The sequence below is a fragment of the Lepeophtheirus salmonis genome, chromosome 8, assembly GCF_016086655.4.
Source record: "Lepeophtheirus salmonis chromosome 8, UVic_Lsal_1.4, whole genome shotgun sequence".
Taxonomy (NCBI): Eukaryota; Metazoa; Arthropoda; class Copepoda; order Siphonostomatoida; family Caligidae; genus Lepeophtheirus; species Lepeophtheirus salmonis.
This window is the reverse complement of record NC_052138.2, coordinates 11,132,848-11,147,867: the sequence shown is the minus strand read 5'-3', so window position 1 is coordinate 11,147,867 and position 15,020 is coordinate 11,132,848. Positions and strand designations below refer to the sequence as shown.

General features: G+C 29.7%; 2 protein-coding genes across 2 annotated transcripts; both read right to left on the bottom strand.

Annotated features, from left to right (window-relative positions):
* Positions 1-4,875: 4,875 nt before the first annotated feature.
* LOC121123050 (uncharacterized) lies at positions 4,876-5,880 on the bottom strand. The gene is made up of 4 exons (XM_040718130.2): positions 5,677-5,880; positions 5,396-5,580; positions 5,319-5,333; positions 4,876-5,258 (listed from the first exon to the last, which is right to left on the bottom strand). Exons 1-4 carry the CDS (start codon positions 5,853-5,855, stop codon positions 4,990-4,992), a joined length of 648 nt encoding a protein of 215 aa, XP_040574064.2. The 5' UTR covers positions 5,856-5,880; the 3' UTR covers positions 4,876-4,989.
* Positions 5,881-12,470: 6,590 nt separating this feature from the next.
* Positions 12,471-13,475, bottom strand: LOC121123049 (uncharacterized). The gene is made up of 4 exons (XM_040718129.2): positions 13,272-13,475; positions 12,991-13,175; positions 12,914-12,928; positions 12,471-12,853 (listed from the first exon to the last, which is right to left on the bottom strand). Exons 1-4 carry the CDS (start codon positions 13,448-13,450, stop codon positions 12,585-12,587), a joined length of 648 nt encoding a protein of 215 aa, XP_040574063.2. The 5' UTR covers positions 13,451-13,475; the 3' UTR covers positions 12,471-12,584.
* Between the last annotated feature and the right edge of the window lie 1,545 nt (positions 13,476-15,020).

The following is a 15,020-nucleotide window of genomic DNA, read 5'->3' as shown; positions in this document are numbered from 1 at the left end:
GTTCCCAGGGGGTGGGCTGTAGCCCTTCCCAAATCAAGTGTTGTTTACTCTTTGCAAGAAAATGTAATATTTGAGATTTAATTTTTCAATATTTTTCCAAAAAATGAAAAATTTGATTTTTCAAATGTTTTTGGCCAAAAATTTAGTTTTTCAAATATTTTGTATGTTAACTTTAACTTTATGTAATAATAATTATTGATTTTTGATTTTATTCTCCTAAAAAATTAATATTTGAATTTTTTTATAAAATTTATATTTCAAATTTTTTCCCGAAAATTGAAATATTTTATGAAGAGTTGTAGATTTCTAATTTATTTTTTTTGTATTTCATTTCTTGTGATAATAAATATGGATTTTGAATAATTTTTCCAAAATATTTCATTTTTTAAATTTTTTCCAAAATATTTAATTTTTTAATTTTTTTTCCAAAATATTCAATTTCTTTGCTAATAGCTGTGGAATTTTTTTCTACAAATTAAATATTTGAAATTTCTTTTCAAATAATTTAATCTTTTGTGAAAAGCTGTATATTTTTGGAAAAAATTATGATTTTGAGATTTTTGGATTAGGCCACGCTCCTGGTAATTGGTATTTTCTTTTAATTTACAAATTTGTTGCATACATATTTGACAAATCATGTTGAAACTTTGTTTTCAACATTTAATATTATTCCCCTTCTTGTAAGATATTTTATTTTCATTTTATGACTGAAAACTCTGAGAAATCGAGAATAAATACCGTGATATTTGAATTTTTATAAAATATGCTTAAGTCAGTCTGTGTGAGTTCGAATCCCGGTCACTCCTAAAAAAGGAAAAGCATATTGGTTATGTTAATTGTTTTCAATATATTTCTTTGATAAAAATGATTAATTGTAGAACTACATTGTCAACTTATACCTACAGATGCTCTTAGGAAAGAGAAGAAAAGATGTTTAAAATAATAATAATGAAACATAAAACATGTATGTTAACTGCGTAAGTTTGTATGTTAACTTCTCCCTCTGAAGTCAGAACTATCACCTATCTGTATTGTATATTGTTTTAAAATGCAAAATTATTTAAATATAATTACAATATCAATTTTAACATGTTCTCATTCTATTTTAAGTGTAGAAAGTCGTCATCTTTATAGCAGATAACTTTATTTTACACTTAAATCATATAATATGTAGCTGATAATAACAAGGTTCTTAATTCTATAGTAACATATGCTTCATTCCCGCATTCTTCTTTCGATCTTTTTCTCCCTACAAAAAAGTCAACTCTACTTAATTTTTATAATAACTATAGATTTTTGAAATTTTCTTTAAATAATTTCAATTTTTAGATTCAGCTTTGCAAAAAAATTCCAAAAAAACCAAGGGAAAATATATATAAATAAATCTTTGCGCACAGCCCTTTTTGCCCTCTACCCAGTGCTCATTTATTTTTCATTTCTTTTGTATTCTAAAATAAAAACGTTAGTATATGTTGATAAATTAACCATCTTAGTCAAAAGTTTAAGAACCAACGGCACCAACCTCTGAATGTCTCTCAAGTAATCCAATTTTTGTCAATGGAATATATTTTGACTTACACGGATTCAGAGGGTGAGAGACCGAAAATAAGAGCATTGATTTTTTAAAGTAGGCAATAAGTGCCACCCTAATTTACATGAGTAAAAAACGCACCAAGGTCAAGGATTACAAATATAGTGTTGCTTGAGAATACAAATAGAGTAAACAAAGATCTCAATCATTATAATCACTCAAAGGAATTCACACGTTAAAAAAAAAGTTTTTTAGATATTATAACGCATGCTATATACATTAAAGCAGAGGCGTCCACATTGGGTGGGCAGGAAGGGCTGTAGCCGTCCCCCCTTATTAAGGAATTTTTGATTGTTAGAGGATTTTTTTGGTCAGGATGAAAAACTTTTGTGGAAGAGTCGGGGTTAAATTTTATATTGAAAAATTATTTTCTTAAGAAAAAAGGTCCTTCGCGTATATACATTTAAATATCTATCCTACGTACCCAGATACATTTAGTTTAAGAGAATAACATCTACTGAGGGCGCTGTTCACTGTGCTACGGTTTTAAACATAAATATGTTTGGATTTTGTGCAAGTTATAATTAAAACCTCTTTTAACGTTTTATTTTTGTATTTTAATAACCAAATTTATTAAGACTGAGGATTTTACAAGGTGGGGTAGCAAAACGTGGACTGTTACTTAATTAGTGGACAAATGAGACTGTAATTCAGACTCATTTTAGAGAAAATCATCCTTCTGAATTACAGTTTTATTCATTTATCTGATTGACGGGTCACATTTTTGGCCGAAGTAGAAAAATAATAGAGCCGACTTCCTGGGTATACGTACTTTTTCGCTTTAGCTACTCTAGGTTAATAGAAATACAAAGTTATATAATAACACGTTTCCGGCAGACTTTTCCTGAAGACTTGCACTACGCATATGTCAAAAAGAATATACTATTAGTATTAATCATATAATTTTTAGTATAATATGCTCTTAATATACTGTTGTTATTCTCTATAACGTCCAAATCTGTCTGTATTGCCTAACGGTCGGTACGGTATATCAAATGGAAATTATGGCAAGCCCGATGACATGAGGGTATAACCTTGTATTTCTATTAACCTTGGGGCTACTAAGGTTAAATAGTTCTTCACTAAAGGGCTACCTAAAAATATGCCCAATATCTCGACTGACTAATCTCGTTCTATGTTAATAAAAGCTCCAAAAATATTAATTAGATTATATTTGTCATCATGTACATCAAATCATTAAAAAATACGAACAGATCCTTTGATTTACTTTTCGGCTACTAAAACAGGGACGTACCAGGATTCTATTTTAAGAAGGGCTTGGTTTTCCGAATTATTTTGAAAAAAGTTTAAAATTTAAATTACTATTAACTATTAAATGTGTACCCGAAAAACACAAAAATTAAAAAACTCTTCACAAAAAATTTGCAATATAAATTTTTTTGGAAAACAATTTGAAATATATACATATTTTTCGATAAAATTTAGAAAATCTCCATTTTTGTAAAGAAATTCAAATATGAAATTTTCTAATAAAAGGAAAAATTCCTTAATTAGGGGGAAGGCTACACCCCCTGTGAACGCCGCTGCAAAATCTGAATAGTATATATTTTTTTAAATGTCTTCTTCTTCACATCCTGGAAGCTTTTAGGTATCGACAATGATCATAATATATGTAATTCACCCTTGCTACATAATTAGGTACTTAAATATGCATTTATTTAAATAATATAATATATACTTATGCGCGTGTTCCTAATTACGTACGAGGAAAGAAAGTTTTTATTCCAATGCTAGAGGAAGATATAGTCATTAACATTAACAAGATATTTACACCAAATGCCTCCTAAACAACCAGAAGCATCATATCAACCGTGTGATCTTCTTCTCGGGTGAAAAAACATTCATAGTCGACCCTGTCTTCAACAAGCGGGACAATCGGGTTGTTTGCATTGAAGACACTTCTGAAGACCTCCACTACGTGTCCAAGACGGTTGGGTGGGTGCCCCATCCTGCTGGAAGACGTAGGACTCCTTACCCGACTACTTGGAGATCTTGAAGATCAAGGTACTCCGGTAGGTCCTCAAGATCACCAAGAAGTCGAACAAGGCGTTCTACGTCTTCCAGCAGGATGGGGGACCCACCTACACAGCCAATGTTGAGTAAGTCTGGACGGAAGAGAACATGTAGTTTTGGCTTTTGAACTTCTGGCCTCAACAGAGCCTCGAACTGAATCCTTTGGACTACTGTATCTCGTCAAGTCCAAAGTCTGCTGATCATCCATTTCGCACAACCCGGTAGATATGGTCTGAATGAAGTTTTTGATCAGGTAGAGTATGTAGATTATTGTAGAATTTAATTCGTAAATCGAAATATGGCCTTAGTTTTTCTCCATCAACATCAGAAGGAAAAAAATTTATAAGATTTATTTTTCTTAAATAAGATCATTCCCTCCAATTCTGGGGCTTATAATTTTTTAGAGGCTTTAATAGAGGCTGGTTGCGACCTTGTTGAATAGTTCTTGCCATTATTGATTGCTAAAAGTTTTTTTTATAAGCTTTTCTAATAAAAAGTTATTAAGGTTTTGGTTTTGCTTCTTGAATGTGGGAAAATTTCCTGTTGCACTCTCTATAATACTATATTCCAAATTATTGTGAGAAAACAATTCAATAACTATAAATATTGTTGTAATAATAGAATCAGTGTTTCACTATTTTTCTGTTGTTTATATGATTTGAAATATTAATTCTTTTTTGATTTAGTATCAAATTATTGATTTCACTCAAATTATCTATTTAGGTGATGTAATGTTACCGGAGCCGGCAACAGTAGCGACATATGTATTCATTTTTAATTTGTAAAAGCACCAATGATATTAAATATATTCAAACAATAACAGAAAAATATAGATAGCTTGTGTTAGATTTTAGTTGTCTATTTGTCAAACTAAAGGATTCTAGGCAAAGAGTGGACACTCAAGGTAAGGAAAGTAGGGTTTAGTAGTTCTTAATTCTGATTGGCTTAAAATTAGAAGCTGATATATGTTCCTCAAGGCACGCAGCCACTTTCAAAAGGCCGTCTCCCCCCTAGTGAAAAGATAATAATAATATATAATATAGTTCGGTGTTAGGAACAAGTCTTCATTGTTTTTAGATTGAATTTTTATTTTTCACTTGGCTGCTCTTTCCCTAGAGTCCTTTAAGTCAACCCTGCTCTGAGTATTGGACTTTTTTATGTGAAACCATTTAAAAAAATTATATATCTTAAGTAATAATGAAATCGCAGCTTCATTACTTTTCCTCATGTAAGCAATAAAACATTTACACTTTTTTATAATGAAGTAATTTATTATTTTGCTCAAAATATACCCATTCTATAGTATGAATATAATTAATGTGAAAATTCAACTAATAAATATATATTTATTTTTAAGACTGATTTTAGATATCTATGTAATAAGTTTGGGCTGTTGTTCCGGTTTTAGGATTTTTGTACGTAAGAGTTAATCCCTTGGCACGTCTAACTTCTTGTGCCCATAGTGTGATGGTCAATACTTCTTTTCTGGAATTTGGATCACTGACATGAATATGGAGCTTATCACCATCAACTTCTCCCTTCAGATTCATATCACCTAAACGGGTACTCTTTTTTGGCATTGGATTTGTGAAATATCTACGAATTGGCCATCTAAAATATTTACCCGATTGTTCTAAAATATTTAATTACTATAACATTTGGTCATATCTGAATATTTTTTAGCAAGACTTACCCATAATTCCGTTGGCTGAATGTGAAGGGAGTTTAAAGGATTAAATATGCATGTTTGTAAAAGAAAAATAATATTACCTTGTCCAAAGATTGCATATGCTCCAATTTTTTCTAAGTAAACAATCTCCATTTCACTAGGATTGGAGCCCACTGGATTTAAATATTTAAGTTCATTCGTCAACTTTTCAAATCCTTCTTGATTTTTTGTATCTTCCTTCCAATTTCCAAAAAGTAAGGGAAGTTTTTCCATTTTTTTAACTCGTCTAATTTTTTTAGATATTAAATAGAAAAACATGGGATATTCAGTTTGTTAATTTGAGAGTCTAATAAAAGTTGGAGGATGAAGGAATCTAACTTACATTCCATGTTGGGCTTCACACTGGGAGAAGAAAAGAAGTGTAACTGTAATCAAACTTGAAAATATAACTTTCATATTGATATCTTGGCTAACGCGTGTACTTTCAATATGTATGCGTTCATGCTGAAAAACTGTGCTTTTATAGTTAATTTTATGGATCCAGCAATGTTTGGAAAGCATACACAACTTAGTTTTTGCAATTGTTAATGACACATTTGCAAAAATATTGATATGTAAATACATTTATAGACCAATGACATCAATGACTTTGTTTCAATATGTAATTTTGCAAATATAATAAATACTCCTATATCAAATAATACGTTATACCTTTGTCCCAGGTTTGCAGCACCTGAACCACATAAGCACATCCAAACATCAAAATCTTAGATATTCCTCAAAAATGGGGATGGAGATTATGTTCACATTGAAAGGCATCAGGGATGGACAAAAGTTCATCTCCCCATTTAACACTAGTTTGATTAGTTTTTCACTTTACTGCAAATATTCGGGACAAATATACAACGATATCAAACGCCATTTTTTGTTGCTAAATTATAAAAGATTTATTATATAAGTTATTTCCAAATATATTCCTGATGATATTTTTCATCGATATCATCGATATCACAAAGTATAAAAAAGAAAATAAAGGCATTGTGTTATCTTTTTTTTTTTAAAGTTGTTTTGGTGTTTTTTTTATTTAGTACATTAATTTTTTTCAATATTACATTTTTAAGTACAATGATTTGCTTTTTTATAAGAGTTTGTAACATGGATAATTAGGTCATACCAAAGGGAAATTAATTTTAAACCAAAATTTATAATTATGTTTTTTAGAACACAATTTTTTTTTTGGGAAATAAAATAATTTTTGCACAGGGCTAATTTTTCCAAATTTTTATAACAAAATGATCCCATGTCCTTTTTTTTATATATATATCGTCTTCTTTTTCTCAGATAACTTATGTAATGAAGAGCTTGATAGGGTATGTTCCTTTAATATTTGCACTCTAACTACCACTGGGTAGTGAGTGCCCACGACTAACTACTTATAAGACTTGGTCCAATACTTTGAAAGTGATTCCTTACAGGAAAATCTTATTAAGATATTTTGCTCAATAATTGATCTCAAATAGTTGAGCGTTGTTTAATTAGACTCAAATTTTATCAATCTCACATCGAAATGAGAAACTTCGATTGACGTCAAGGAAGCGAAAGTGTATAACGTAATAAATTTTAAATGTTTTAATTTAATACAGATTGTCTCAGACTTTTTTTTTCAAAAAATAAGTCACATATAATGAGAGAGTAAAATAATATTCATATAATTCGAAAAATCGAATTAAAAATAATCCAGAGTTGAATTTTTTTACGTTTGCTTAATCATTGCTCCATGTCTCTCATAATGACAGTAATACATAACTAGAAAATCAATTTGCTGGCTACAGATTATTCATTTGGATTATGGAACTTATTTCTACAGACACAGGTCAAGGGCGTTCCCAGGGGGTGGGCTGTAGCCCTTCCCAAATCAAGTGTTGTTTACTCTTTGCAAGAAAATGTAATATTTGAGATTTAATTTTTCAATATTTTTCCAAAAAAATAAAAATTTAATTTTTCAAATGTTTTTGGCCAAAAATTTAGTTTTTCAAATATTTTGTATGTTAACTTTAACTTTATGTAAATAACTATTGATTTTTGATTTTATTCTCCTAAAAAATTAATATTTGAATTTTTTTATAAAATTTATATTTCAAATTTTTTCCCGAAAATTGAAATATTTTATGAAGAGTTGTAGATTTCTAATTTATTTTTTTTGTATTTCATTTCTTGTGATAATAAATATGGATTTTGAATAATTTTTCCAAAATATTTCATTTTTTAAATTTTTTTCCAAAATATTTAATTTTTTAATTTTTTTTCCAAAATATTCAATTTCTTTGCTAATAGCTGTGGAATTTTTTTCTACAAATTAAATATTTGAAATTTCTTTTCAAATAATTTAATCTTTTGTGAAAAGCTGTATATTTTTGGAAAAAATTATGATTTTGAGATTTTTGGATTAGGCCACGCTCCTGGTAATTGGTATTTTCTTTTAATTTACAAATTTGTTGCATACATATTTGACAAATCATGTTGAAACTTTGTTTTCAACATTTAATATTATTCCCCTTCTTGTAAGATATTTTATTTTCATTTTATGACTGAAAACTCTGAGAAATCGAGAATAAATACCGTGATATTTGAATTTTTATAAAATATGCTTAAGTCAGTCTGTGTGAGTTCGAATCCCGGTCACTCCTAAAAAAGGAAAAGCATATTGGTTATGTTAATTGTTTTCAATATATTTCTTTGATAAAAATGATTAATTGTAGAACTACATTGTCAACTTATACCTACAGATGCTCTTAGGAAAGAGAAGAAAAGATGTTTAAAATAATAATAATGAAACATAAAACATGTATGTTAACTGCGTAAGTTTGTATGTTAACTTCTCCCTCTGAAGTCAGAACTATCACCTATCTGTATTGTATATTGTTTTAAAATGCAAAATTATTTAAATATAATTACAATATCAATTTTAACATGTTCTCATTCTATTTTAAGTGTAGAAAGTCGTCATCTTTATAGCAGATAACTTTATTTTACACTTAAATCATAATATGTAGCTGATAATAACAAGGTTCTTAATTCTATAGTAACATATGCTTCATTCCTGCATTCTTCTTTCGATCTTTTTCTCCCTACAAAAAGTCAACTCTACTTAATTTTTATAATAACTATAGATTTTTGAAATTTTCTTTAAATAATTTCAATTTTTAGATTCAGTTTTGCAAAAAAATTCCAAAAAAACCAAGGGAAAATATATATAAATAAATCTTTGCGCACAGCCCTTTTTGCCCTCTACCCAGTGCTCATTTATTTTACATTTCATTTGTATTCTAAGATAAAAACGTTAGTATATGTTGATAAATTAACCATCTTAGTCAAAAGTTTAAGAACCAACGGCACCAACCTCTGAATGTCTCTCAAGTAATCCAATTTTTGTCAATGGAATATATTTTGACTTAAACGGATTCAGAGGGTGAGAGACCGAAAATAAGAGCATTGATTTTTTAAAGTAGGCAATAAGTGCCACCCTAATTTACATGAGTAAAAAACGCACCAAGGTCAAGGATTACAAATATAGTGTTGCTTGAGAATACAAATAGAGTAAACAAAGATCTCAATCATTATAATCACTCAAAGGAATTCACACGTTAAAAAAAAGTTTTTTAGATATTATAAGAAATCAATAAAGAATGTGCATTGATGTTTGCTGTAGGCAAACTTTGCCTTTGTTCATCCCTCTTATTTTCCATAAGAATCAATGTATTACAAGGGCGTCCGCAGAATTATATAGAGATATTTTTTTTTTTTTTGGGGGGGAAGGAAATTAAGTTTTAAATATTACATTTTTTAGAAAATAAATTCAAAAATCCTTATTTTTTCCAAAAGTTAAATCTTTCTGAATTTTTTTGAAACCCCTGCGGACGCCCCTGTATGTTACTTAAATATCTATTTTGATATGAATTTGATTTAGAGTACTTTTACAAACAATATATTTTGATCTGAAATTATCAGATATAAATACATTTTTGGTTAATTTCGATAATATTAGTATTTATGTATTCTTCGACAAAGACTTTTTGTGATCCATGAAATCATCGCATGCTATATACATTAAAGCAGAGGCGTCCACATTGGGTGGGCAGGAAGGGCTGTAGCCGTCCCCCCTTATTAAGGAATTTTTGATTGTTAGAGGATTTTTTTGGTCAGGATGAAAAACTTTTGTGGAAGAGTCGGGGTTAAATTTTATATTGAAAAATTATTTTCTTAAGAAAAAAGGTCCTTCGCGTATATACATTTAAATATCTATCCTACGTACCCAGATACATTTAGTTTAAGAGAATAACATCTACTGAGGGCGCTGTTCACTGTGCTACGGTTTTAAACATAAATATGTTTGGATTTTGTGCAAGTTATAATTAAAACCTCTTTTAACGTTTTATTTTTGTATTTTAATAACCAAATTTATTAAGACTGAGGATTTTACAAGGTGGGGTAGCAAAACGTGGACTGTTACTTAATTAGTGGACAAATGAGACTGTAATTCAGACTCATTTTAGAGAAAATCATCCTTCTGAATTACAGTTTTATTCATTTATCTGATTGACGGGTCACATTTTTGGCCGAAGTAGAAAAATAATAGAGCCGACTTCCTGGGTATACGTACTTTTTCGCTTTAGCTACTCTAGGTTAATAGAAATACAAAGTTATATAATAACACGTTTCCGGCAGACTTTTCCTGAAGACTTGCACTACGCATATGTCAAAAAGAATATACTATTAGTATTAATCATATAATTTTTAGTATAATATGCTCTTAATATACTGTTGTTATTCTCTATAACGTCCAAATCTGTCTGTATTGCCTAACGGTCGGTACGGTATATCAAATGGAAATTATGGCAAGCCCGATGACATGAGGGTATAACCTTGTATTTCTATTAACCTTGGGGCTACTAAGGTTAAATAGTTCTTCACTAAAGGGCTACCTAAAAATATGCCCAATATCTCGACTGACTAATCTCGTTCTATGTTAATAAAAGCTCCAAAAATATTAATTAGATTATATTTGTCATCATGTACATCAAATCATTAAAAAAATACGAACAGATCCTTTGATTTACTTTTCGGCTACTAAAACAGGGACGTACCAGGATTCTATTTTAAGAAGGGCTTGGTTTTCCGAATTATTTTGAAAAAAAGTTTAAAATTTAAATTACTATTAACTATTAAATGTGTACCCGAAAAACACAAAAATTAAAAAACTCTTCACAAAAAATTTGCAATATAAATTTTTTTGGAAAACAATTTGAAATATATACATATTTTTCGATAAAATTTAGAAAATCTCCATTTTTGTAAAGAAATTCAAATATGAAATTTTCTAATAAAAGGAAAAATTCCTTAATTAGGGGGAAGGCTACACCCCCTGTGAACGCCGCTGCAAAATCTGAATAGTATATATTTTTTTAAATGTCTTCTTCTTCACATCCTGGAAGCTTTTAGGTATCGACAATGATCATAATATATGTAATTCACCCTTGCTACATAATTAGGTACTTAAATATGCATTTATTTAAATAATATAATATATACTTATGCGCGTGTTCCTAATTACGTACGAGGAAAGAAAGTTTTTATTCCAATGCTAGAGGAAGATATAGTCATTAACATTAACAAGATATTTACACCAAATGCCTCCTAAACAACCAGAAGCATCATATCAACCGTGTGATCTTCTTCTCGGGTGAAAAAACATTCATAGTCGACCCTGTCTTCAACAAGCGGGACAATCGGGTTGTTTGCATTGAAGACACTTCTGAAGACCTCCACTACGTGTCCAAGACGGTTGGGTGGGTGCCCCATCCTGCTGGAAGACGTAGGACTCCTTACCCGACTACTTGGAGATCTTGAAGATCAAGGTACTCCGGTAGGTCCTCAAGATCACCAAGAAGTCGAACAAGGCGTTCTACGTCTTCCAGCAGGATGGGGGACCCACCTACACAGCCAATGTTGAGTAAGTCTGGACGGAAGAGAACATGTAGTTTTGGCTTTTGAACTTCTGGCCTCAACAGAGCCTCGAACTGAATCCTTTGGACTACTGTATCTCGTCAAGTCCAAAGTCTGCTGATCATCCATTTCGCACAACCCGGTAGATATGGTCTGAATGAAGTTTTTGATCAGGTAGAGTATGTAGATTATTGTAGAATTTAATTCGTAAATCGAAATATGGCCTTAGTTTTTCTCCATCAACATCAGAAGGAAAAAAATTTATAAGATTTATTTTTTTAAATAAGATCATTCCCTCCAATTCTGGGGCTTATAATTTTTTAGAGGCTTTAATAGAGGCTGGTTGCGACCTTGTTGAATAGTTCTTGCCATTATTGATTGCTAAAAGTTTTTTTTTATAAGCTTTTCTAATAAAAAGTTATTAAGGTTTTGGTTTTGCTTCTTGAATGTGGGAAAATTTCCTGTTGCACTCTCTATAATACTATATTCCAAATTATTGTGAGAAAACAATTCAATAACTATAAATATTGTTGTTATAATAGAATCAGTGTTTCACTATTTTTTCTGTTGTTTATATGATTTGAAATATTAATTCTTTTTTGATTTAGTATCAAATTATTGATTTCACTCAAATTATCTATTTAGGTGATGTAATGTTACCGGAGCCGGCAACAGTAGCGACATATGTATTCATTTTTAATTTGTAAAAGCACCAATGATATTAAATATATTCAAACAATAGCAGAAAAATATAGATAGCTTGTGTTAGATTTTAGTTGTCTATTTGTCAAACTAAAGGATTCTAGGCAAAGAGTGGACACTCAAGGTAAGGAAAGTAGGGTTTAGTAGTTCTTAATTCTGATTGGCTTAAAATTAGAAGCTGCTATATGTTCCTCAAGGCACGCAGCCACTTTCAAAAGGCCGTCTCCCCCCTAGTGAAAAGATAATAATAATATATAATATAGTTCGGTGTTAGGAACAAGTCTTCATTGTTTTTAGATTGAATTTTTATTTTTCACTTGGCTGCTCTTTCCTAGAGTCCTTTAAGTCAACCCTGCTCTGAGTATTGGACTTTTTTATGTGAAACCATTTAAAAAAAAATTATATATCTTAAGTAATAATGAAATCGCAGCTTCATTACTTTTCCTCATGTAAGCAATAAAACATTTACACTTTTTTATAATGAAGTAATTTATTATTTTGCTCAAAATATACCCATTCTATAGTATGAATATAATTAATGTGAAAATTCAACTAATAAATATATATTTATTTTTAAGACCGATTTTAGATATCTATGTAATAAGTTTGGGCTGTTGTTCCGGTTTGAGGATTTTTGTACGTAAGAGTTAATCCCTTGGCACGTCTAACTTCTTGTGCCCATAGTGTGATGGTCAATACTTCTTTTCTGGAATTTGGATCACTGACATGAATATGGAGCTTATCACCATCAACTTCTCCCTTCAGATTCATATCACCTAAACGGGTACTCTTTCTTGGCATTGGATTTGTGAAATATCTACGAATTGGCCATCTAAAATATTTGCCCGATTGTTCTAAAATATTTAATTACTATAACATTTGGTCATATCTGAATATTTTTTAGCAAGACTTACCCATAATTCCGTTGGCTGAATGTGAAGGGAGTTTAAAGGATTAAATATGCATGTTTGTAAAAGAAAAATAATATTACCTTGTCCAAAGATTGCATATGCTCCAATTCTTTCTAAGTAAACAATCTTCATTTCACTAGGATTGGAGCCAACTGGATATAAATATTTGAGTTCATTCGTCAACTTTTCAAATCCTTCTTGATTTTTTGTATCTTCCTTCCAATTTCCAAAAAGTAAGGGAAGTTTTTCCATTTTTTTAACTCGTCTAATTTTTTTAGATATTAAATAGAAAAACATGGGATATTCAGTTTGTTAATTTGAGAGTCTAATAAAAGTTGGAGGATGAAGGAATCTAACTTACATTCCATGTTGGGCTTCACACTGGGAGAAGAAAAGAAGTGTAACTGTAATCAAACTTGAAAATATTAATTTCATATTGATATCTTGGCTAAAGCGTGTACTTTCAATATGTATGCGTTCATGCTGAAAAACTGTGCTTTTATAGTTAATTTTATGGATCCAGCAATGTTTGGAAAGCATACACAACTTAGTTTTTGCAATTGTTAATGACACATTTGCAAAAATATTGATATGTAAATACATTTATAGACCAATGACATCAATGACTTTGTTTCAATATGTAATTTTGCAAATATAATAAATACTCCTATATCAAATAATACGTTATACCTTTGTCCCAGGTTTGCAGCACCTGAACCACATAAGCACATCCAAACATCAAAATCTTAGATATTCCTCAAAAATGGGGATGGAGATTATGTTCACATTGAAAGGCATCAGGGATGGACAAAAGTTCATCTCCCCATTTAACACTAGTTTGATTAGTTTTTCACTTTACTGCAAATATTCGGGACAAATATACAACGATATCAAACGCCATTTTTTGTTGCTAAATTATAAAAGATTTATTATATAAGTTATTTCCAAATATATTCCTGATGATATTTTTCATCGATATCACAAATAAAGGCATTGTGTTATCTTTTTTTTTTTAAAGTTGTTTTGGTGTTTTTTTTATTTAGTACATTAATTTTTTTCAATATTACATTTTTAAGTACAATGATTTGCTTTTTTATAAGAGTTTGTAACATGGATAATTAGGTCATACCAAAGGGAAATTAATTTTAAACCAAAATTTATAATTATGTTTTTTAGAACACAATTTTTTTTTTGGGAAATAAAATAATTTTTGCACAGGGCTAATTTTTCCAAATTTTTATAACAAAATGATCCCATGTCCTTTTTTTTTTATATATATATCGTCTTCTTTTTCTCAGATAACTTATGTAATGAAGAGCTTGATAGGGTATGTTCCTTTAATATTTGCACTCTAACTACCACTGGGTAGTGAGTGCCCACGACTAACTACTTATAAGACTTGGTCCAATACTTTGAAAGTGATTCCTTACAGGAAAATCTTATTAAGATATTTTGCTCAATAATTGATCTCAAATAGTTGAGCGTTGTTTAATTAGACTCAAATTTTATCAATCTCACATCGAAATGAGAAACTTCGATTGACGTCAAGGAAGCGAAAGTGTATAACGTAATAAATTTTAAATGTTTTAATTTAATACAGATTGTCTCAGACTTTTTTTTTCAAAAAATAAGTCACATATAATGAGAGAGTAAAATAATATTAATATAATTCAAAAATCGAATTAAAAATAATCCAGAGTTGAATTTTTTTACGTTTGCTTAATCATTGCTCCATGTCTCTCATAATGACAGTAATACATAACTAGAAAATCAATTTGCTGGCTACAGATTATTCATTTGGATTATGGAACTTATTTCTACAGACACAGGTCAAGGGCGTTCCCAGGGGGTGGGCTGTAGCCCTTCCCAAATCAAGTGTTGTTTACTCTTTGCAAGAAAATGTAATATTTGAGATTTAATTTTTCAATATTTTTCCAAAAAATGAAAAATTTAATTTTTCAAATGTTTTTGGCCAAAAATTTAGTTTTTCAAATATTTTGTATGTTAACTTTAACTTTATGTAAATAACTATTGATTTTTGATTTTATTCTCCTAAAAAATTAATATTTGAATTTTTTTTTTATAAAATTTTATATTTCAAATTTTTTTC